This window comes from Eleutherodactylus coqui, chromosome 13 (genome assembly GCF_035609145.1).
Source record: "Eleutherodactylus coqui strain aEleCoq1 chromosome 13, aEleCoq1.hap1, whole genome shotgun sequence".
Lineage (NCBI taxonomy): Eukaryota > Metazoa > Chordata > Amphibia > Anura > Eleutherodactylidae > Eleutherodactylus > Eleutherodactylus coqui.
Window position 1 is genome coordinate 67,789,606 of NC_089849.1, and position 24,730 is coordinate 67,814,335.

General features: G+C 45.6%; 1 protein-coding gene across 4 annotated transcripts in view; it reads left to right on the forward strand.

Annotated features, from left to right (window-relative positions):
* RNF157 (ring finger protein 157) overlaps positions 1–24,730 on the forward strand; it is a 63,552-nt gene that overhangs the window by 18,722 nt on the left and 20,100 nt on the right. For all 4 annotated transcript variants that reach the window (XR_010787557.1, XM_066587288.1, XM_066587290.1 and 1 more), the window contains exons 4-15: positions 2,155–2,243; positions 3,743–3,889; positions 4,100–4,217; positions 4,330–4,396; positions 14,403–14,446; positions 17,093–17,140; positions 17,630–17,701; positions 17,833–17,992; positions 18,869–18,981; positions 19,071–19,303; positions 23,268–23,373; positions 24,424–24,535. Coding sequence is in view for 3 of the 4 variants with exons in the window: in XM_066587288.1 (XP_066443385.1) it covers positions 2,155–2,243; positions 3,743–3,889; positions 4,100–4,217; positions 4,330–4,396; positions 14,403–14,446; positions 17,093–17,140; positions 17,630–17,701; positions 17,833–17,992; positions 18,869–18,981; positions 19,071–19,303; positions 23,268–23,373; positions 24,424–24,535 (1,309 nt within the window). In the remaining variant the exon portion in view is untranslated. The remainder of the gene's footprint in view (positions 1–2,154; positions 2,244–3,742; positions 3,890–4,099; positions 4,218–4,329; positions 4,397–14,402; positions 14,447–17,092; positions 17,141–17,629; positions 17,702–17,832; positions 17,993–18,868; positions 18,982–19,070; positions 19,304–23,267; positions 23,374–24,423; positions 24,536–24,730) is intronic.

Genomic DNA, 24,730 nt, shown 5'->3' on the forward strand with positions numbered 1-24,730 from the left:
TGCAAAGTTCTATGTGACTTGTGATCAAAAATCCAATGGTTTGGGATTTTTTTGGACTGCTGCAATCATGTTAGGTGCTCCCATTTGGAATCATTAGATGTAATGTTGCAGTGCAACACAGCGATCTTCATGTCAGCAAACCAAAGTGGCCGGGTACCCCTATCCTCAAAAGGTCATCAATAGTAAAAGTGCCAATCTTCAAGGTAGGTCCTCAGTAGTTGATCCCTGCAATCAGCTGTTTGCCGGGCCTACTGTCAGTGCAGGCTGGGCTAGAAGCCGCAGCATTCTGGGCCGCTGCACCGATGACAGCGCTTTCCGCTTCCAGCACTGTCTACACTGGTAGTCGGCCCGGTGAGCAGTTGATCAGCGGGGATTCTGAGCAGCGGATCCCAACCGATCAACTACTGAGGATAGAAATAGAAGATTTATGACAGCAGAACAGGTGCAAAAAGTTTGTTTTATTTCTTCATCAGCGGCTTTTCGACCATACTGGCCTTCTATCAAGCATGCCTAATAAAGGCCAATGTGGTCTAAATATTGCTGATGCGGGAGGAATAAAATGACTTTTAATTTCTTGCACCTGATATGCTGTCAAGGATCTTCTATCTGGATGCCTAGTTCTCTAGACTCCAGATCTTGGTAACTTTTGCATTTTTTTAAATTTGTTTTTGCTGCCTATCGTGAGGGTAGATCATCGATGGTAAAAGTTCAGTAAACTTTTAAAGGCAATCTAAAGCTCTCATAAAATGATGCACCTCGTGATATACCAGTGAGTGTAGGATGAAAGTAATAAGAATCAGCCCTTCGGGGCGCGCCTGTCATACATGCACTGTATTCAGTTCTACAATTTGCAATGATTGATCACTTTTGCAAAATTTGCATAAACTAAATTAAATCCTTCCTATTTCACATTCTCCTCTGAGTGTAGACCGTGATGCCCAGTGTGCATCCTTTAGTAGACATTAGCCTTTTGTTGACGGATCTTGCTGATTACAGAGATATGTAAGGGTTGGCATCTGTAAGGCCTGTGTCACATGAACGTATTTGCACAGCGTTTAGTACATGAAGGAATTTTTACTCAGGTTGGTGGTCCGAGTTTGAAAAGTCACTACATGTCATATATATATATATATATATATATATATATATATATATATATATATATATATATATATATATATATATATATAGGCCACTTAGGCGGCTATTGCAACATATCCCTAACATTGTGTATGTATGTGTGTGTGTGTGTGTGTGTGTATGTATGTATATAATATAATTTTTTTTTTTTTTTAACTATTCTTTTAGTCCTGCTTAGCAAACCGCTTTACTGTCAGGCCTTGAGCATGTAGCCTGTATATTGTCTTAGGGAACGGTCTCTGTTGTTTGGCTTCATCCTAGGAGCCAAACTGCAAAATCAGAAATGCCATGTCTGAACGGCATCGGGTGGAATCCACTAATTTTATGCAGTGTCGCATTTTGCCACACGGCCTGCAGAGCTGTTTCGTCTAGAATGTTCACGTTTCTGCCTTCACAGCTTTACAGAGTTTGGACTAGGGAGCCGTAGGCATCCTGCGTAGCGCCGTATTACTAAGATTTTCATAGCTTTTAGAGGAAATCTCTCTGTAAGGCAGCATCTAATAAAAGATAGCACTTTTTCTGTTTGATTCATACGGAATCCAACAGAAACATAAAGGTTTTTATAAGGAACGACACCTGTTTGGTTGTGCTCTTTAGTTTGTCATCATTGAAAACTCATTAAAATAAAAAAAAAAAAAAAGAAAACATTAAAAAAAAATTGGAATGTACGTATATACAGAATGGACTGTACTTGAGATGTTGTAAATGTCTTATGGGTCCCATCACTTTGTGTCAAGAACAGAGGTCCTCCAGCCCACCTCAGCTGCTTCTGTGTTCCCAGCCATCTCATTGTGCCCAGGTAGAACGGGATCAGGGGACCTCAGCCTGGACTCGCGTGTCTCAGACATCTAGGGCCCATCCTGTGGGTATTCCATATATTTCTAAGTTGAGAAAACCCCCTTAATTTAAAAGAAGGCCCATTTGATGGAGCCATCATTACAGCCATCTTGGGGTTTGCTATGGTTTCTGTGTGTTGGAGATCCTCAAGCATTTATTTTCTCTCCTCTCTTCTAGTTCCCGTATGCTGCTCCTTCCCCGCAAGAACCTGTGAAAACACTGCGCAGCCTGATCAATATAAGGAAGGACACGTTGCGTCTCGTCAGGTGATCAGCTCCTGCTAAATACTGCCATGCTATTATGGGGTTATGGATTTTGGGCTGTTGGTGGTCATGCATTAGTGTATGATCTGTCAAGCACTTTGAATCCTACTTCTGCTCTAGTATTAAGATATTCTGGTCTGTTACATCCCTCAAATTAACGATGACGGGCGGGGTAGTGAAGTGCAACAATGCTTCATGAGTACCGCACACACAGAGCCATTAGTATATTGTCCAATCCGGGCTGCAGTATCGCACTGTGTAGAGACACGCCTCTTTGACAAGGAGGATGGTAACACCCTGTTGTCAATTTATTCATAAATGTTCTAGAGGAATAATAGCGAAATTGCATAAATGTATAAAAAAAGATGATCCAGAATTGTTATTACATGGGAAGTGCAAGTATCTAGAAGAACAGACCTGTCAGGAAAGGTGGCGGATTATCTTTAAAGCGACCCTCCAGTTTCAGGACAAAATCCTGTCCCGGGAAGGAGGGTAATAAGATATACTAAGGCTGGGTTCACACGGGGCAGAATCTCAGTGTGGAAAGTCCGCATGGCAGTTCCGGCTGTGGCGCCTAATCCCGGGATTAGCCAGCAAAGGGGACGAGATTTTGCAAAAATCTCATCCACACGCTGCGGCCAAGCCGCATGAAAACGGACATGTGGCGCAGAATTCAATTCCGCAGCATGTCAAGTCTTTTCTCGTTTCCGCAGCGGCCTCTCTATGGGGAGAGAAAGCCACAGCGGAATGCCAACAGGCCGCGGGTTTTGAGGCTGTGCTTATCCCGTGGAAATCTCATGATTTTCCGGGGGAAGGGCCATTCCGCGATAATTCTGCTGAAATTCCGTCTCATGTGACCCCAGCCTACCTGTTCTATCGCTCCAGTCTGTTGGTTCTGGGCCCTGTTTTCTGTATTCCAGTTTTCTAACTAGTTAATGCACACTATGCATTTCTTCCTGATTGGCCAGTGCTGAGATGGTTACTAATATATACATACATATGTCAGCACTATGTTGCATTTATGTGCTGCTGTTTTGTTATTGTCATATGGCGGGGTGATACATATTTATAATAAAGTTATCTCACAGCAGTCCATATCGCTCATATTTTTGTCACGTGTTACAACATGAAATTTGTGATTGGTTACCATTTGTCCTTAAAGGGGTTGTCCCACTTCTTCTTTTAGTTTTTTTCAAACCGCTCCCTGCGTTGCACAGTGGCCCAAGTTGGTATTGCAGCCTGAATTCTATTGAAGTGAATGGGACTCAGCCTGCAGTACCAACCTGGGCCACTGCGCAATCTATGGAGCTGGAAGAAGGAGAACCCCTTTTTAAGTGGCAGCAGACGTATGGGATCAGTGAATGTGTTGCATATATGAAACGGCTTGGGCTTGGGATGCCAGTTTCTGCATGTTTAAAGTTCTCCAATAAAGGATTTGGAGGGGGATGTCTTTTCTCAACTTTTGATATTTCCACATCTTGTAATGGTCTTCCTTTTTGTAGGTGTACAGAGGAAGTGAAGGCCAGTGGATCTGAAGGCAGCCGGCCCAAGGTACATTACAATGTGGAGTTTACATTTGACACAGATGCAAGAGTAGCCATTACCATCTATTACCAAGCCACAGAGGAGTTTCAGGGGGGCATTGCCAGGTAAGGATGGGCAAAATGAAAATCTTGTAGAGGTGGGAGATGCCACTGCAGACCATTGTGGTATTATATATCCATATCTGGCTGTCCATATGTAGTATGTCACATATGTATATGTGTAAGATATGGTAATATCCATACTGGATCTACACTGAGGCATGCCTATCGCGGATGAGGATTGCTAACTTTTTACTGTTTTTTTATCTTCATTAGTTATATTCCTAAATCAAGTGACCTGCAGTCAGAAACGGTGCATTTCAAGAAGGGGGTGAGCCAGCAGTTCTGTCTTCCATCACATAATGTGGACCCCTCCGAGTGGAGGGAAGAAGAGGTGAGGCAAATACATAATGATGAAATCTACACATCAGCATTTCTGTTTAATGCAGATCACATGTAAGAAGTGAAGTATAACATCCTACATATGTATGCACTTTTCTTCTCAGTTGACCTTTGACCTTGATCGAGAAGTATATCCTATGGTTGTCCATGCCGTGGTGGAGGAAGGAGATGGTAAGAGATACTGTAGATGTGTCAATCTACATTCTCCATAATGCCCAACACAAAACCTATTCCCCCGATCACAGCAAACACTTGTCAAAACTCACATTTAATATCTGGACATTTGCTAATATTAAACCTTTCAAAGCCAATTTCCCCGCCGCCCGCACACTGCCCAGATCTTATTTATTTCGGGTGAGAAGGAACGTTGTGGGTTTCTTAGAATTATTCAACGGAAATGCATAAAATTGAACTGTCGTCACGATTTTCTTAGCAATTTTTTTTGAAAATTAACCTTTTCCAATCCAGTGTCGGCCCTCCTCTGACATTGAGATTTCTCTGCATAGCTCTGATGTCTGAGGCGGTTCTGCATATATACTAAAGTATAAACGACAGCTCTCCAATGTCAAAGCCTGTTCTGCATATGTATGTTACCGTATAAAGGACAGCGCTCCGATGTCGGCCTGTTCTGTATATGGATGTTACCGTATAAAGGACAGCGCTCCGATGTCGGCCTGTTCTGTATATGGATGTTACCGTATAAAGGACAGCGCTCCGATGTCGGGCTGTTCTGTATATGTATGTTACCATATAAAGGACAGCGCTCCGATGTCGGCCTGTTCTGTATATGTATGTTACCGTATAAAGGATAGCGCTCCGATGTCGGCCTGTTCTGTATATGTATGTTACCGTATAAAGGACAGCGCTCCGATGTCGGCCTGTTCTGTATATGTATGTTACCGTATAAAGGACAGCGCTCCCATGTCGGGCTGTTCTGCATATGTATGTTACCGTATAAAGGACAGCGCTCCGATGTCGGGCTGTTCTGCATATGTATGTTACCGTATAAAGGATAGCGCTCCGATGTCGGCCTGTTCTGTATATGTATGTTACCGTATAAAGGACAGCGCTCCGATGTCGGCCTGTTCTGTATATGTATGTTACTGTATAAAGGACAGCGCTCTGATGTCGGCCTGTTCTGTATATGTATGTTACCGTATAAAGGACAGCGCTCCCATGTCGGCCTGTTCTGTATATGTATGTTACTGTATAAAGGACAGCGCTCCGATGTCAGGCTGTTCTGCATATGGATGTTACTGTATAAAGGACAGCGCTCCCATGTCGGCCTGTTCTGTATATGTATGTTACTGTATAAAGGACAGCGCTCCGATGTCAGGCTGTTCTGCATATGGATGTTACTGTATAAAGGACAGCGCTCCGATGTCGGCCTGTTCTGTATATGTATGTTACCGTATAAAGGACAGCGCTCCGATGTCGGCCTGTTCTGTATATGTATGTTACCGTATAAAGGACAGCGCTCCGATGTCGGCCTGTTCTGTATATGTATGTTACCGTATAAAGGACAGCGCTCCGATGTCGGCCTGTTCTGTATATGTATGTTACCGTATAAAGGACAGCGCTCCGATGTCGGCCTGTTCTGTATATGTATGTTACCGTATAAAGGATAGCGCTCCGATGTCGGCCTGTTCTGTATATGTATGTTACCGTATAAAGGACAGCGCTCCGATGTCGGCCTGTTCTGTATATGTATGTTACTGTATAAAGGACAGCGCTCTGATGTCGGCCTGTTCTGTATATGTATGTTACCGTATAAAGGACAGCGCTCCCATGTCGGGCTGTTCTGTATATGTATGTTACCGTATAAAGGACAGCGCTCCGATGTCGGGCTGTTCTGCATACGTATGTTACCGTATAAAGGACAGCGCTCCGATGTCGGCCTGTTCTGTATATGTATGTTACCGTATAAAGGACAGCGCTCCGATGTCGGCCTGTTCTGTATATGTATGTTACCGTATAAAGGACAGCGCTCCGATGTCAGGCTGTTCTGCATATGGATGTTACTGTATAAAGGACAGCGCTCCCATGTCGGCCTGTTCTGTATATGTATGTTACCGTATAAAGGACAGCGCTCCGATGTCGGCCTGTTCTGTATATGTATGTTACCGTATAAAGGACAGGGCTCCGATGTCAGGCTGTTCTGTATATGTATGTTACCGTATAAAGGACAGCGCTCCCATGTCGGGCTGTTCTGTATATGTATGTTACCGTATAAAGGACAGCGCTCCGATGTCGGCCTGTTCTGTATATGTATGTTACCGTATAAAGGACAGCGCTCCGATGTCGGCCTGTTCTGTATATGTATGTTACTGTATAAAGGACAGCGCTCCGATGTCGGGCTGTTCTGTATATGTATGTTATTGTATAAAGGACAGCGCTCCGATGTCGGCCTGTTCTGTATATGTATGTTACTGTATAAAGGACAGCGCTCCCATGTCGGGCTGTTCTGTATATGTATGTTACCGTATAACGGACAGCGCTCCGATGTCGGCCTGTTCTGCATATATATGTTACCGTATAAAGGACAGCGCTCCGATGTCGGCCTGTTCTGTATATGTATGTTACTGTATAAAGGACAGCGCTCCGATGTCGGCCTGTTCTGCATATGTATGTTACCGTATAAAGGACAGCGCTCCGATGTCGGCCTGTTCTGCATATATATGTTACCGTATAAAGGACAGCGCTCTGATGTCGGGCTGTTCTGTATATGTATGTTACCGTATAAAGGACAGCGCTCCCATGTCGGCCTGTTCTGTATATGTATGTTACCGTATAAAGGACAGCGCTCCCATGTCGGCCTGTTCTGTATATGTATGTTACCGTATAAAGGACAGCGCTCCGATGTCGGGCTGTTCTGTATATGTATGTTACTGTATAAAGGACAGCGCTCCGATGTCGGCCTGTTCTGTATATGTATGTTACTGTATAAAGGACAGCGCTCCGATGTCAGGCTGTTCTGTATATGTATGTTACCGTATAAAGGACAGCGCTCCGATGTCGGCCTGTTCTGCATATGTATGTTACCGTATAAAGGACAGGGCTCCGATGTCGGCCTGTTCTGTATATGTATGTTACTGTATAAAGGACAGCGCTCCGATGTCAGGCTGTTCTGTATATGTATGTTACCGTATAAAGGACAGCGCTCCGATGTCGGCCTGTTCTGTATATGTATGTTACCGTATAAAGGACAGCGCTCCGATGTCGGCCTGTTCTGCATATGTATGTTACCGTATAAAGGACAGCGCTCCGATGTCGGCCTGTTCTGCGTATGTATGTTACCGTATAAAGGACAGCGCTCCGATGTCGGCCTGTTCTGTGTATGTATGTTACTGTATAAAGGACAGCGCTCCGATGTCGGCCTGTTCTGTATATGTATGTTACCGTATAAAGGACAGCGCTCCGATGTCGGGTTGTTCTGTATATGTATGTTACCGTATAAAGGACAGCACTCCGATGTCGGGCTGTTCTGCATATGTATGTTACTGTATAAAGGACAGCGCTCTGATGTCGGCCTGTTCTGTATATGTATGTTACCGTATAAAGGACAGCGCTCCGATGTCGGCCTGTTCTGTATATGTATGTTACCGTATAAAGGACAGCGCTCCGATGTCGGCCTGTTCTGTATATGTATGTTACCGTATAAAGGACAGCGCTCCGATGTCGGCCTGTTCTGTATATGTATGTTACCGTATAAAGGACAGCGCTCCGATGTCAGCCTGTTCTGCATATGTATGTTACCGTATAAAGGACAGCGCTCCGATGTCGGCCTGTTCTGTATATGTATGTTACCGTATAAAGGACAGCGCTCCGATGTCGGCCTGTTCTGTATATGTATGTTACCGTATAAAGGACAGCGCTCCGATGTCGGCCTGTTCTGTATATGTATGTTACCGTATAAAGGACAGCGCTCCGATGTCAGCCTGTTCTGCATATGTATGTTACCGTATAAAGGACAGCGCTCTGATGTCGGGCTGTTCTGCATATGTATGTTACCGTATAAAGGACAGCGCTCCGATGTCGGACTGTTCTGTATATGTATGTTACCGTATAAAGGACAGCGCTCCGATGTCGGCCTGTTCTGTATATGTATGTTACCGTATAAAGGACAGCGCTCCGATGTCGGCCTGTTCTGCATATGTATGTTACTGTAAAAAGGACAGCGCTCCGATGTCGGGCTGTTCTGTATATGTATGTTATTGTATAAAGGACAGCGCTCCGATGTCGGCCTGTTCTGTATATGTATGTTACCGTATAAAGGACAGCGCTCCGATGTCGGCCTGTTCTGTATATGTATGTTACCGTATAAAGGACAGCGCTCCGATGTCGGGCCTTTTCCTGTATATGTATGTTACTGTATAAAGGACAGCGCTCCCATGTTGGCCTGTTCTGCATATGTATGTTACCGTATAAAGGACAGCGCTCCGATGTCGGCCTGTTCTGTATATGTATGTTACCGAAAAAAAAGAACAGCGCTCCCATGTCGGGCTGTTCTGTATATGTATGTTACCGTATAACGGACAGCGCTCCGATGTCGGCCTGTTCTGTATATGTATGTTACCGTATAAAGGACAGCGCTCCGATGTCGGCCTGTTCTGTATATGTATGTTACCGTATAACGGACAGTGCTCTGATGTCGGCCTGTTCTGCATATGTATGTTACCGTATAAAAGACAGCGCTCCGATGTCGGCCTGTTCTGCATATGTATGTTACTGTATAAAGGACAGCGCTCCGATGTCAGGCTGTTCTGCATATGTATGTTACCGTATAAAGGACAGCGCTCCGATGTCGGCCTGTTCTGTATATGTAACTGTATAAAGGACAGCGCTCCGATGTCGGCCTGTTCTGTATATGTATGTTACCGTATAAAGGACAGCGCTCCGATGTCGGCCTGTTCTGCATATGTATGTTACTGTATAAAGGACAGCGCTCCGATGTCGGCCTGTTCTGCATATGTATGTTACCGTATAAAGGACAGCGCTCCGATGTCGGCCTGTTCTGTATATGTAACTGTATAAAGGACAGCGCTCCGATGTCGGCCTGTTCTGTATATGTATGTTACCGTATAAAGGACAGCGCTCCGATGTCGGGCTGTTCTGCATATGTATGTTACCGTATAAAGGACAGCGCTCCGATGTCGGCCTGTTCTGTATATGTATGTTACCGTATAAAGGACAGCGCTCCGATGTCGGGCTGTTCTGTATATGTATGTTACCGTATAAAGGACAGCGCTCCGATGTCGGCCTGTTCTGTATATGTATGTTACTGTATAAAGGACAGCGCTCCGATGTCGGCCTGTTCTGTATATGTATGTTACCGTATAAAGGACAGCGCTCCGATGTCGGCCTGTTCTGTATATGTATGTTACTGTATAAAGGACAGCGCTCCGATGTCGGCCTGTTCTGTATATGTATGTTACTGTATAAAGGACAGCGCTCCGATGTCGGCCTGTTCTGTATATGTATGTTACCGTATAAAGGACAGCGCTCCGATGTCGGCCTGTTCTGTATATGTATGTTACTGTATAAAGGACAGCGCTCCGATGTCGGGCTGTTCTGCATATGTATGTTACCTTATAAAGGACAGCGCTCCGATGTCGGCCTGTTCTGTATATGTATGTTACCGTATAAAGGACAGCGCTCCGATGTCGGCCTGTTCTGCATATGTATGTTACCGTATAAAGGACAGCGCTCCGATGTCGGCCTGTTCTGCATATGTATGTTACCGTATAAAGGACAGCGCTCCGATGTCGGCCTGTTCTGCATATGTATGTTACCGTATAAAGGACAGCGCTCCGATGTCGGCCTGTTCTGCATATGGATGTTACCGTATAAAGGACAGCGCTCCGATGTCGGGCTGTTCTGCATATGTATGTTACCGTATAAAGGACAGCGCTCCGATGTCGGCCTGTTCTGCATATGTATGTTACCGTATAAAGGACAGCGCTCCGATGTCGGCCTGTTCTGCATATGTATGTTACCGTATAAAGGACAGCGCTCCGATGTCGGCCTGTTCTGCATATGTATGTTACCGTATAAAGGACAGCGCTCCGATGTCGGCCTGTTCTGCATATGGATGTTACCGTATAAAGGACAGCGCTCCGATGTCGGGCTGTTCTGCATATGTATGTTACCGTATAAAGGACAGCGCTCCGATGTCGGCCTGTTCTGCATATGTATGTTACCGTATAAAGGACAGCGCTCCGATGTCAGCCTGTTCTGCATATGTATGTTACCGTATAAAGGACAGCGCTCCGATGTCAGCCTGTTCTGCATATGTATGTTACCGTATAAAGGACAGCGCTCCGATGTCGGGCTGTTCTGCATATGTATGTTACCGTATAAAGGACAGCGCTCCGATGTCGGCCTGTTCTGTATATGTATGTTACCGTATAAAGGACAGCGCTCCGATGTCGGCCTGTTCTGTATATGTATGTTATCGTATAAAGGACAGCGCTCCGATGTCGGCCTGTTCTGTATATGTATGTTACTGTATAAAGGACAGCGCTCCGATGTCGGCCTGTTCTGCATATGTATGTTACTGTATAAAGGACAGCGCTCCGATGTCGGGCTGTTCTGCATATGTATGTTACCATATAAAGGACAGCGCTCCGATGTCAGGCTGTTCTGTATATGTATGTTACCGTATAAAGGACAGCGCTCCGATGTCAGGCTGTTCTGTATATGTATGTTACCGTATAAAGGACAGCGCTCCGATGTCGGGCTGTTCTGCACACGTATGTTACCGTATAAAGGACAGCGCTCCGATGTCGGCCTGTTCTGTATATGTATGTTACCGTATAAAGGACAGCGCTCCCATGTCGGCCTGTTCTGTATATGTATGTTACCGTATAAAGGACAGCGCTCCGATGTCGGGCTGTTCTGCACACGTATGTTACCGTATAAAGGACAGCGCCCCGATGTTGGCCTGTTCTGTATATGTATGTTACCGTATAAAGGACAGCGCTCCGATGTTGGCCTGTTCTGCATATATATGTTATCGTATAAAGGACAGCGCTCCGATGTTGGCCTGTTCTGCATATATATGTTATCGTATACATATGCAGAATCCTTGTTGGCTCATTCACGAATCGTTCAGTTTTAATACCAATCATTCACTTATATAGTGAATGTGAACCACTGAATGACTTCTCACCTTGAACGAGCCAACGATGTATCTGCCGGTATAAACGGAGAGCACGAGCGAACTGTGACATCATTGTAACAGCCAATCGGCAGGTCTAAAAAGAGCTTTAAAGAACTTTAATTTGGAGGGAAGAGGGGGGACATGACTGAAGTCTTTACATTTGTTAAAGGCTTAGATGAAGTTCAGGAGGGAAGACTCTAAACGCTAGAACAGCAAGGCACAATCTGAGATTACACGCATTATCAAAAAGAATCCCTCCCCTGGAAGGAGTTGTGGGAATGGAATGAAAATTCCTCTGTGTGATTGTAACATTGATATGAGTGATTACAATATCAGAGCAAAAGGAGAATTTATTGTAGAAAACTGACCCCTTCAAGGGAGGCTCTAGTACCCTGTTGTACCGCCTCTAGCTTGGATACAAGATGTGATATGGGAGGGCATGGAGGCACTAGTGCCCTGTTGGGCCGCCTCTAGCTTGGATACATGATCTGATACGGGTGGGCATTGAGGCTCTAGTACCCTGTTGAGCTGCTTCTAGCTTGGATACATGATGTGGTACGGGTGGGCATGGAGGCTCTAGTACCCTGTTGATCCGCCTCTAGCTTGGATACAAGATGTGATACGGGTGGGCATGGAGGCTCTAGTACCCGGTTGTACCGCCTCTAGCTTGTATATAAGATGTGATACAGGCAGGCATGGAGGCTCTAATACCCGGTTGTACCGCCTCTAGCTTGGATACAAGATGTGATACGGGTGGGCATGGATGCTCTAGTACCCTGTTCTACTGCCTCTAGCTTGGATGCAAGATGTTCTATGGATGGGCATGGATGCTCTAGTACCCTGTTTTACCGCCTCTAGCTAGCTTGGATACAAGGTGTGATACGGTTAGACATGGAGCCTCTAGTATCCTGTTCTACCGCCTAGCTTTTATGCAATACAGGTTCCGGATGGTATCTTGTGGCATATCGGTCCAGATTTGCTGTAATTGAGCCTCTAGATAATGCAAACTCAGGCTGTAGAAGCTGGCTTCTTAGATGGTTCCAAAGATGTTCTGACCACCAGGCAGGCCACTGAAGTGTAGCAATGTTGTGTAGACTGTCCTGTGACCCCCTTGTGTGTGCGGCTGAACATCATCCTGCAGGAAAATGCCTCTTGGAAGCCGCCATGAGAGGAACACATGTGGCTGCAGGATGTCCTGAACATATCGCTGAGCGTCATTGTCCCTTGTACCACTACTAGGGGTGACCGACTGTCATATGCGATGGCCCCCCCCAGACCATCACATCAGCAGGGGGCAGTGTGCCGCTCCACAGCAAAGGCGGGATAGAGGCGCTCACCCCTGGGTCTCCAAACACTAACACAGCCATCATCGGTACCTGAACTTGTCCCTAAAAACAACCTGGTTCAACTCTGCAGCAGCCCAGTTTTGTCGTTAACACCACCACTGGGTGGGTGTCAGAGGCAGTATATGTAATGTGCGCTATGAGACCAAATATCCTTCAGCCAAGTGCCTGGAAATGGTTCGGACGGACACAGGGGCCTGTAGCTATGGTGCTACCTGTCTCTGGATGGCGGATAACGAAACGGTTGGAGCTGCTCATTCTTGTCAGATGATTAGACCATCCTCTCTACTGGTGACTTGCCAAGGGTGTCCTGAGCTCGGTTGCCTTGTGTGCATGCGCTCATGCACCAACTGGTCCCAACACCTCCTAGCAGTCGGATCAGAATTCCTAGGTGGTCAGCAACTTAAGGTTACGACTGTCCAGCCTCTTGCATTCCGAAATCTGATAAGGGGGTGAAATCTCTTCTCTGCATCGTAGAGGCGTCTAGTGGTCCAACAAGCTCTACGCAAGCAGAAGACGAGGTCACTACACACAAGGAGCCTCAGAGATTTTTATAGGCCAAGGGGGAAACCACTTTAAGGGCCTCAGGTGACAAGACCGTTCATCTAATCACCACAACTCTCATCATTTGTATATCTGCCCGAGATGGAACTGCATGCCGAGTTTTGCAGCAAAATGACCACTCCTTGGGGCTGGATTTGTTTTGACAAAGATTGTAGTTAGAGGAAGACCTGAAGCAATGTCAGAAAATCAATCCGACTCCATGATGGTGACTTTTGGTTACGGTAAAACTATGAGTTACTTCTCTGTTTTCCTATTGAATGGGGCTTTTCAGTGCAGTCACAAGAACCCGGACACAGTTTAAGTTCTTGCAAATAGCACAAATTGCCTGCAACAGACCGGTCCTTAAAGTCCTCTGCGTGTGGTTTTGAGGTTATTCTGGATACACTCCTCCTTGTGTATCACTTTACACTGTCTCTGCCTTCTTATTCAGGTCCTCTGCTGTCCTTGGCCAAAGACTCCACACGTAACATTTATAACTCTAATGGAAAGTAAGCTTCGGCATCCATTCTGGTACATTATCTCTGACATTATGAAGTCATTTCAACAAAAACAAACCTCAAGCTAATCCATTATGCAGACAAAACAGAATTAGAAATTCCTCCTGAGACAGTGGTTTAGCCACTTCCCTAGCTGCTATACCCAGGGCTTAGTATCACAAGATCTATGGATGAAAAGAACCGTAAAAACCCACTCCAAATTCGAATTTGAAAATGTACATAACCAAAGGGCAACTAAAGTTCCATCCCTGGACCCGCCATGCATTATACCAGCTGGACCCGCCATGCATTATACCAGCTGGACCCGCCATGCATTATACCAGCTGGACCCGCCATGCATTATACCAGCTGGACCCGCCATACATTATACCAGCTGGACCCGCCATACATTATACCCGCTGGACCCGCCATACATTATAGCCTCGAAGGGTCACACATTGACTGATGCTACATTTGATTTTTTTCATGCACAGATGTAGAACAGCAACCGATGTTTGCCGGTGTGTAGACTTGTGTATGCTTTACCTTACTTGAATTGTACATGGGTGTATGATAAGTGTCCGGACCTCATTAATAGATGACCGTATCATTGAACTTCTTTTCTTTTGCAGAACATCTTGGGCACTGCCATGTGTTGATGGCCACATTTGAAAGGGTGAGTATCCCTAACAGTTTAGGTCTCTGTAATTGAGAAAGCCTCTGTTAATGGATGTCGTATTTCTCTTCCATCGTGTTTTTTTTTTTTTTTGCTCTTTTCTTTGTGTAGCATGTTGCATTAAGGCCTATTTAGACACAATGATTATCGCTCAAAATTCACTCAAAAGTCGTCTTTTGAGCGATAATCGTTGTGTCTAACTGCACTGACATTGTGCAGTTTTCGTTAAGTCGTCGCTCATCGTCGTCTTTCAGCGTGCTGACGATGAGCCTTATCAGGGATTCACAGCGGGATACAGCTGATACTATTGTTTCAGCTGTATCCTGCTTCCTGATTACTGTCGTGGAATGAAGAATAGAGTGGTCTAGCTGTGTTCTTCATACCCCGCTCGGAGCGCTCGGCTGTATAACAGCCGGGCACTCCATGTAGAAAACAGCTGGATGCAGAAGGCAAGCGGCCCCGTCCTGCTTTCCGTCTGCATCCTCCGCTCGGAGCACTCGGCTGTACAACATTCAGGCGCTCAGAGCGGGGAACAGTTGTATGCAGAAGGCAAGCGGCCCTGCTCGGAGCGCAGTAAATGACACAACGATTATCGCTCAAAGTAGCTCAAAAGACGTCTTTTGAGCGATAATCGTTGCGTCTAAATGGGCCTTTATTCTGTCTAGGAGCAAAAAACCTAAATTTGGAGACCTCATTATAAGTATTTTATTGTTCCCTGGAGCGCTTGACAGTTTAGGAAATAACATATAGGTAAATCCCCTTCCTTATGTTAAAGAGGTAGTCCATCATTGCCGAGAGGAGACTACTCCTCCTGTGGGCTGTGGCCGGTAGTACAGAATCGGCTAAATGGGCTGTGCTACACTGTTCGAAAACGCCCATAGAAGTGATTAGGATGTGTGGGAACTGCTTAGCACAGTAAACTAGGCCGTTTCCATAACCTGGTAAAAATGTGAAAACTGCATAGCTTGTAGTGCTGCGCTATTTGCATAACTCCCATTACACTTCTATGAGAGTTATGTAAGACAGCCTGTTCAACTGTTTCTGTAAATGTAAACCACTCCTGGCCACCACATACAGCCGGTTCAGGGGTAGTTGGGCTCAGATCTTGACATAAGTGCAGGTCTAGCAGACTTTTATGCCGTATTCTGTGGATATGTCAAAAGTCTGAGATGGGAATACCATTTTAAGATATATCCCCCCCCCCCCTTCAAATAATTCTCTTTATTCATATAGTGCCTACATGTTCCGTTTTGCCCGAACAGGCAAAATAAAAAAATACATAGAACAATTAAACTAATAAACAGTTTGACAAAACGAGTGAGGGCCCTGCTCACAAGGGCTTACAATGTAAACTTTTCTTCTTTTCCACAATGGCCCAGCCTTATTATAAATGGGGTAGTATACATAAAGCTGCATGAGCCAGTTTCCAGCCAGTATCTTTATGTGAGGAACTATGAATCTAGGGATCACTCTGATTTGGTACTAAATGTATAAGTGAGATAAACTGAGAAGTTATATTAGGTGATGTTGTATGTGTTCCTAATGAGCCACGGTACACTTAAAACGGAGTATTGGGGGATTAATCTGTTTATCTGGGGGTAGCCCATTCCAGGGAACTGGTGCAGCTCAAGAAAAGTCTTTTTAGATGGAAGTGGTAAGTTTGGACTGTGGTGGAGCTTAGTCTATCATCTTTTATGTGAGCGGAGAGCATGGGTAGGGGGGTAGACATGAGCAAGGAGATATAGGGAGGTGCAGCACTGGGGAGAGCTTTATGGTTGAGAGTGATGACTATAATGGATGAGCAACCAGTGCAGTGACTGGCACAAGTTTAAGGCATTAGTGTGAGCAGTTGGGCGAAAAGATGAGTCTGGCTGTTGCATTTAGGATACATTTTAGAGGGGAGAGTTTAGTGAGAAGACCAACCAGTAGTGAGTTGCAGTAGTTGCCCTGGACACTGATACTGAGATTTAAACAAGGCTGTGGCCATCGGTCCTATGGTTTTTAAGCTTGTTTTGCTGCTATGCGTCTTTATGGTTAAGGTAAGTTTACAGGGTGGTTTAAAGCAGCAGAGAAATCTGATGCAGAAGCCACGTCTAAAATCTGCATGTTGACTTTGGAATTCTCAAAGCAATTTTCAATTTCACACGCAAATCTGACACAGATTTTTAGCCTCGTATTGATTTAAATTGCAACATTTGTCACAGAACTATGCTTTTTCCTTCCATGTTCTGATTTCAAACCCACAGCAAAAAAAAAATTGCATCATCTATACAGCAGTTCAGATTCCTATTGAAATGAATGGGAAGCAAATTTGGCATGAAATATGTGCCAAAATACGAATATGTAAATGAGATCCCAGGCAGGTCAAGACATGGCAGATATGCAAATCCGCTGCATTTTAAATCACAGTAAAATTTGATGGGGTTTCAGAAAACAGAATTAAATTTGAAGCATTCTGCAGACTTTCAAATCCACCGCGTGCTCCTCCTTCTGTGGAAAAGGTGTAGATTTCACCCTTTGCAGCGCAGTAGGTTGAAATCCACATCAAAATCCGCGTGTGGTAGAGAATATCTGTTGTATCGGATTTGCCTTTTGACAGTTTATCTACCTTGTCCTTACATTCATGTTTTTATTGTCTTTTTGCAGCATGCGGATGGCAGTTTTTGTGTGAAGCCACTGAAACAGAAGCAAGTGGTGAGTAAGGGTCTCTTTCAGGAGATACTACAGCACATGGCTTTCCATCCACTAAGGCCTCATGTCCACGGGCAGATCGGATTTTGCATCGGCCGTGGACACTGCAGTTCTTCTGCTTACCCGTCCAGGTCTTCATTATCTTCACTGCGGAAACGCCAGCCAGCGTGCCGCCGCACATGCGCAATGGAGTTTTTTTTATTTTTTTTTTTAAACGCCTGCTTTCCCACAGAATGTAAGGTCCATCCGCAATTTATTTGCGGATGGGCCACGGGTCAAACGGCTTCCATTGACTTCAATCGTAGCCGTCCATGCGGGATCCGCACTGAAATGGAGCATGCTGCAATTTGTTCTCCGCAAATCAAATCCGTATGCTTTAATTCACTTGCGGACGCCCGTGTTTTCCTATGGGCGGCTTGATTTGTGGATCTTCTGCGCATCACTCCCGGCCGTGGGCATTGGGCCTAAGTCTCTTCTCTCGCTTCTCTCTAGGTGGACGGGGTCAGTTACCTCTTGCAGGAAATCTATGGAATTGAAAACAAATATAATTCCCATGACTCTAAGGTAAGTGTAGAGAGGTTTATGACCTTGTACATACCTGTATTATGTAGAAGCACACCCTATGCGCTCACATACATGCAGACAAGTGAATGTCTCCACTGTGGCGGTCACATGTAGTGTCTATCATGTTCCAGGTGACAGAAGATGAAGTCAGTGACAACAGTGCTGAATGCGTGGTCTGTCTGTCTGATGTTCGGGACACACTTATCTTGCCGTGCCGACATCTTTGTCTGTGTAATACTTGTGCAGATACCTTGCGCTACCAGGCCAGCAACTGCCCCATCTGCCGTCTGCGTGAGTATCGGACACTAGCTTTCTTATGTCCTCTATTGAATGGCAACGATTAGAAGCGGCACCAGATTTGAAGTCTGCAACAGTCCAAACGGATGAAGCAGCCCAAAATTCCATCCAAATCTTTAAAATAGAAGTATGCAAATAGACGTTAGTATTTTCCCAAAGGGAATCGATGTTTGTTCCAGGCTACACAGCGTACACCATCATGACTGCTATACAGTAAAGGCCCATTTACACCCGCAGATGATCGCTCAGAGATTGATCAAACGACGGTGTGAGTGACAGCTTTGAGCGATCATTTTGCATAAACTATTAAGTAGCTACTTCAGAACCAATTAGGTGTGTAAATGAAGCCTTCGCAAAATGCAGTTAATAGCCAGAGGGCTCTTATCTGCTTTCAGTTCCTTTGTTCTCCAGCGGGAAATAATGCTATCAGCACTCCCCGTGGAGAACTACTGATAAGACTGACTGACGATTTTTAGGTCAGACTGAATTTAACGATCAGCTAGCTGTGCCCGAAAAGCGCACGATGTGTACACATTTAGACGCACCGATTATAGCTAAAACGATCGCTGATTAGCGATTTTTGGTTTGCGATCATCGGCTAGTGTAAATGGGCCTTAAGACACTATAGTGGAGTTTAAACATTGCTGTCTTTGGTGCACGCCATTCAGCCTGGTTTAATTCCAAAGTACCCATTTGCATGCTTATCTGTCATCTATTAAAGTCAGTCTTCATCTCTACCTTAGACCCCAGTCATTTCCTCCCCCCCCCCCCTCCCCTTTCATTCACTCTACCTGAGTTGTTTCTTTTCATTCAGTTCCAAAATCCTTACATTAAATCTGATCTAATGACTTTCCATATACACCCCTCCAGCTTTCCGAGCTCTTCTTCAGATCCGAGCTATGAGGAAGCTCCCTGGTCCTCACTCGCCTGCTGGTTTTAGCCCGATTATTGCAGCCCCAAGCTCCGATTCGGAGGAGCACACGGTGAGTGTCAGCCATGTAGTCACTGTTCTTGAACTCCGGCTCATTGATTTCTGATAACTCAAGTTCTCTCCCTCTCAATCCCATTCTAGTCTGCCGAACACGTGCCCCCTGGGTATGAAGTCGTGTCTCTCTTGGAGGCATTGAATGGACCCCTAACCCCATCACCATCGGCTCCCCCGTTAAGAGCTCTAGGGGAATCTCGGCGGCAAGGAGTGCTTCCTTCTTATGGTAGTGACATTCAGCTGCCCCACCTGCGCATGCACTCGCCTCTCCAGCATCTCTGTGGCAGCCAGGCCCTAAAGCTGAAGAAGAGCATTTCCAGGTTTGTCAATACAATGGTGTATAGTGTCCTCCTACTCATGTGGATGAAGTAAAGCGTATATCGTATGTGCCGTGGTGTACCTACATGTGTGTATACTACATATGTGCTCTTGCATTAAACTGGATATACAAATTGAAGTTAGCCCGGTCTAATTACAAATATGTTTCAGCAACGGTTAATGAACATGATGGCACAACTTAAAGGGTCACTCTGATGAAAACACATTTTTCCATGCCTGCCACCTCACCTGTCGTGCATTGAAGGTCTCCTCTGCACATTCTAGTCACTTCCTTGCAGTACAGCCCCCACCCCCCCCCCCCCCCCTGTCAGGTACCAGTTTGATGGTAAGATTTTTTAAAATTTCAATTAATCCCATGATGCATCAGCCCAACACGAACGAGGAACAGTTTAATTCTCATAACCTTCTGTATTCACATAAATAAGCTGCAAATCGTAAGTAAACGGTCAGGAGGATGAGCTGTGATCTCCTCTATTATACCTGTGTGATCATCCGTTACTGTGATTGGAGTGTCTGTCTGCTACTCAACAGTTTCAGTGGTAGAGCCATGTAACAGCATGACACAGATTGTGAAATTGACTAGAAAATGAATCCATAACCCCCACGTAGATCTGAGCTGAGCAGAATTCAGATCACATGACCAAATGAGGAAAAAGAGGCCAGGAGTTTGAAAGAAAGAAATAACTAACCGAGGTAACACTATCTCCGTTCTATATACTGGGGGATGAGGAACGTGATGAATGAATTATAAAATCACCGGAGTGGCCCTTTTAAGTGTACCCCAGTTTCCAAACCTTTTCAAAAGCAGCCCAGGTCTTCATTGGTCGCTGCTTTGCTGGTGTTTGCACCCAGTTAGACTTCATCAATTCAGTTTTCCATGTAGATTTTCTTATTTGTCTGCTGCCCTGCTATTTGCAATCCACTTATAGGTGGGTGTCATGTCTTGGCATCCTGGGTCATGTGCCAGGACTTCCTCTCCCACACTTCCCATGCTGCCTTGCATAATCCTGCTCAAATCAGCTGTTGGGCTGCATCGGAGTGCTCACCGCTCTGTGCCTGTAATAAGCCGTGTCCTAGGAAAGCTAATAAGGGAGATGGAATAACTCCTCCACAGTGCCACCTATTGAAAGGCAGCATTCCTTCAAGTCAAAGGCCGACTTTTTATACAAGTCTTGTTACAATGACTGGGAATTAAAAGCAAAGCCAGACAATGACTAACCAGACACAATAGATTGCAAAGGTGCTGGAAGGGAGACCCCTAGTGGCAGCCACTTCAAACTTCATTTGCACTTGTTAAACAAACATTTTTTCTTAAAGGTTTATTCTAGAGATGAGCGAGCGTACTCGCTAAGGCAAACTACTCCAGCGACTAGTGCTTATGTGAGTACCTGCCGGCGGGGAGCTGTGGGGGAGAGCGGAGAGGAACTCCCTGCTCTCCCCGCCGGCACCCGAATCTTTTGAGATGAGCGGGCAGGTACTCGCATAAGGCACTAGTCGCTGGAGTAGTTTGCCTTAGCGAGCATGCTCGCTCATCTCTAGTGTATTCCCATCACGGGAACCTCATGCAAGTGAACGGAAAATGGGAAACTGAAGCACTTCCCAATGTTATCTGTTTTCAAAACTGCCTCTTTTTCTTGAAAACCTGTAATTTTTTTTCTTAACCCCTTAAGGACATGACCTATTTTGGCCATAAGGACACAATGATTGTTTGGGAGAGCTCTTTTAATTTTTCCTATGACACGGCTGTATGGGGGCTTGCTTTTTGCGTGGCAAACTGTAGTTTTTATTGGTACCATTTTTGAGTGCATATAATGTATTGTAAAACGTTTATTTTTTTTATTTTTTTTTTTGAGGGCAGGGAGAAAAAACACATTCTGCCATAGTTTTTTTTTTTTTTTTTTTTGTTCTATAGCGTTAGTCATGCAGCATAATGACATGATACATTTTTTTTCCTGTGCGTCATGATTTCGATACTAACATCATTTTTTTAGTTTTTTTTTACTTTTAAAAAATAAGAGGGTTTTATTGTGCAAATTATTTTTACATTGAAAGCAACAAAATTTTTATGTTTTTTTTTTTTTCTCCTCCCGTGCATGATTGATAGTGTGCTCAATTTATTGTACAGGTTGTTATGGATATGATGATACAAAATATATTGGATTTAAGAAAAAAAAATAGATTTATACAAAATCGGAGAAAGGGTACAGAAAGTTTTTGGGGTTTTTTTTGGGGGGGGGTGGTTGTTGCATGTTTTTGAGGGTTTTTTTTCTTACACTATTTTATTATTTATTTTTTTAACTGTCCCTTTAGGAGATTTGAACCATAAAAGCTATGCTTGCTGTGATAGTGCCTTACTGCTTACAATAGTGATCACAGGCCATGGCATGCCCAGGCATCAGTGTCTGGCATCCTGTTGCCATGGCAACCCATGCACATCCTCTGTAAACCCTTAAAGGGGTTGTCTTGTGAAAGCAAGTGGGGTTCAGCACTTCTGTATGGCCATATTAATGCACTTTGTAATATACATTGTGCATTAATTATGAGCCATACAGAAGTTATTCACTTACCTGCTCCGTTGCTAGCGTCCCTGTTGCCATGGATCCATCTAAATTCGCTGTCTTCTGGCGTTTTTAGACGCACTTGCGCAGTCCGGTCTTCTCCCTGGTGAATGGGGCCGCTCGTGCCGGAGAGCTGGTCCTCGTAGCTCCGCCCCGTCACGTGTGCCGATTCCAGCCAATCAGGAGGCTGGAATTGGCAATGGACCGCACAGAGCCCACGGTGCACCATGGGAGAAGACCCGCGGTGCATCGTGGGTGAAGATCCCAGCGGCCATCTTGGTAAAGGAAGAAAGAAGTCGCCGCAGCGCGGGGATTCGGGTAAGTAATAAAACGGGGGGCCTATTGAATAAAAAAAAACCCCGTTTCGGCGTGAGACAACCCCTTTAAGGCCTCTCTCACACAGGCGCTTTTTACCACGATTAACGCGGCGTTTTGAACGCCACACTAATTGCGGTATAGCACTCCCATTAAAATCAATGAAGCCTCATAGACATGCGTTTGACGACGGCGCTTACCAGCTCCACGATTTTTGAGCGCTGTCTGTTCTATCTATGGCTGTTTAGGGGTTAAAGCTATTTACTGCCTGTTGCTAGGGAAACCGACCACCTCCGCTATGTAGTGGAGATGGCTGGCGCTTGCACATCTGTAACTCAGTGTGACAATCTTTTGGGTGTCCGGGATCTCTGGAGTGGGTTCGCTTTGCTGTTTCTTTGCAGCGCGAACAAGTCCTTATTGCTGCTCAGAAGCCCTTCTATGTGCAAAGTTACAGGAGGGCGCAGCAGTAGTTGGTGGCCAGGGGGTTATGGTACATGCGCTCCGGCGATCTCGGCCACCCGCCAGATCATCAAACACTGAGTTAGAAGTGCACACATGCTGACCATCTCCACTTCATAGCGGCGGCTGTCGGTTCCCGCAGCAATCAGCAGTTAACCTACTTTTAAAGAATATACAAGTTTTAGAGAAAAGCCGACTTTTTGCAACAGACATGGCGTTGGCGAATGCCTCAGTCTCCTACTTGTAGTACATTGGAATGGGGTTCCTGACATGGAAATGGCCCTTCATGCATGATTGATGAGACCCACGTAGGTTGTTACATGAGCAGCAGTTGTGCGTAACGTTAGTCCTTTTAAAGTGTAATTGTCATGTAAAGAAAAGAAGAAAGCGAGCGAGATGTCAGAAGTTTTGATCACTTGATGTCCGGGTGCTGACACCCCTGCTGATTGCTGAAAATAAGCAGCAGGAGTGCTCCGCTGAGTATGGTCTCTCCCCGCTCGCTGAAGCTGGCTTTTAGACTTTCTATGATCATGTCTTCGGGTAGCGATCAGAGACCGCATGCCTTTAACAAATGTGGTGGTCGGTGTATGATACAGAAATCTGTCGCTTACAGATCGATTTCCCAGAACTCCTCAGTGCTGCAAGAAGACGAGATGGAAAAATCATTCAGTGACGCCGAGATTCGAACACCACGGAAAAAGACCCCCCAACTAGCTGAGGTTAGTAAGGGGTCTGAAAAAGTATAAACTGTTGTACTAGGGCAGTGATGGCGAACCTTTTAGAGACCGAGTGCCCAAACTGCAACCTAAAACCCACTTATGTATCGCAAAGTGCCAACACGTCAGGGGGCGGGGCTTATCACGACATGATTTTACTCCCGTCATCCAAAAAGCAGTCAGAATCTGCACCCTGTCTATTTTGAAACAGCCCTGCCCAATTCCGCCATATGTAAACATACCCCAGCGATAATAGTGACATACCCCAGCGGACCCCCAGCAGTAATAATGCCTCCCCCCAGTGGTCCCCCAGCAGTAATAATGCCGCCCCAGGGGTTCCCCCAGCGGTCCCCCTGCAGTCACAATGCCACCCCCAGCAATAATAATGCCCCCTACCCCCAAGCGGTTCTCCCAGTAGTAATAATGCCCCCCAGTGGTTCCCCCGGCATTTATAATGCCCCCCCAGCGATTCTCCCGGCATTAATAATGCCTCCCCTTCCACCCCCAGCTATTCTCCCGGCAGTCATAATGTCTGCCCCTAGCCCCACTTACTTACCCCTCCTCCTCATGGGAGCGTTGTTCCTCTTCTGCCTGATCCCAGGTGCACACTGATGGCAGTGTGCTGTTGGATGCCTCCTCCCCTGCTGTTGCGGAACCAAGTAGGAGACGTCGGGGGACGGGGGAGGAGGATCCCGGCTGCACACTGACGTCACAGTGTGCACCGGGATCAGCGCAGATAGCAACGCTGCGTGAATGTCGGCAGGGGAGCCGCGGCCCCTGCAGGCATTCACTAATGTGGTGAGCGGCAGATGTGACGCATGCCAGCAGGGAGGGCTCTGCATGCCGATTCTGGCACACATGCCATAGCTTCGGCACTACTGTATTAGGGTATTAATAAGAGCCGTTGTGTGGCCATGTATGGTGGTGAATAGGCATTGTCTCACAAGCCTTAGAATGGTAGTTAGGAAAATAGTGAATGTATGAAGCACACGTGGGGTAACCTAGGTGGTATGGGGGGCTTCTACAGAACTAAATGTACTTCTACCTTCTCAGGAAAGTGGTGCGACTCCAGAAAGTGAGAATCTGACCCTGTCTTCATCGGGAGCCATCGACCAGTCATCCTGCACAGGAACGCCGCTGTCCTCCACCATCACCTCTCCAGAAGGTCAGAGACGCTGCTTGTGTTCAATATTGTTACACAGTGAACAATATGTAAATGTTATTGCAATGGTGAATCCACCAGGGGTTCTACACATTGATTTTGTCTCCAGTCTCAAGGTCAGGTTTAGGTATTTTGCAACCCTACTTGGACAAATGCAAATTCAGGACTTCAGTGTACCAACAAATGACGTTGATTGAC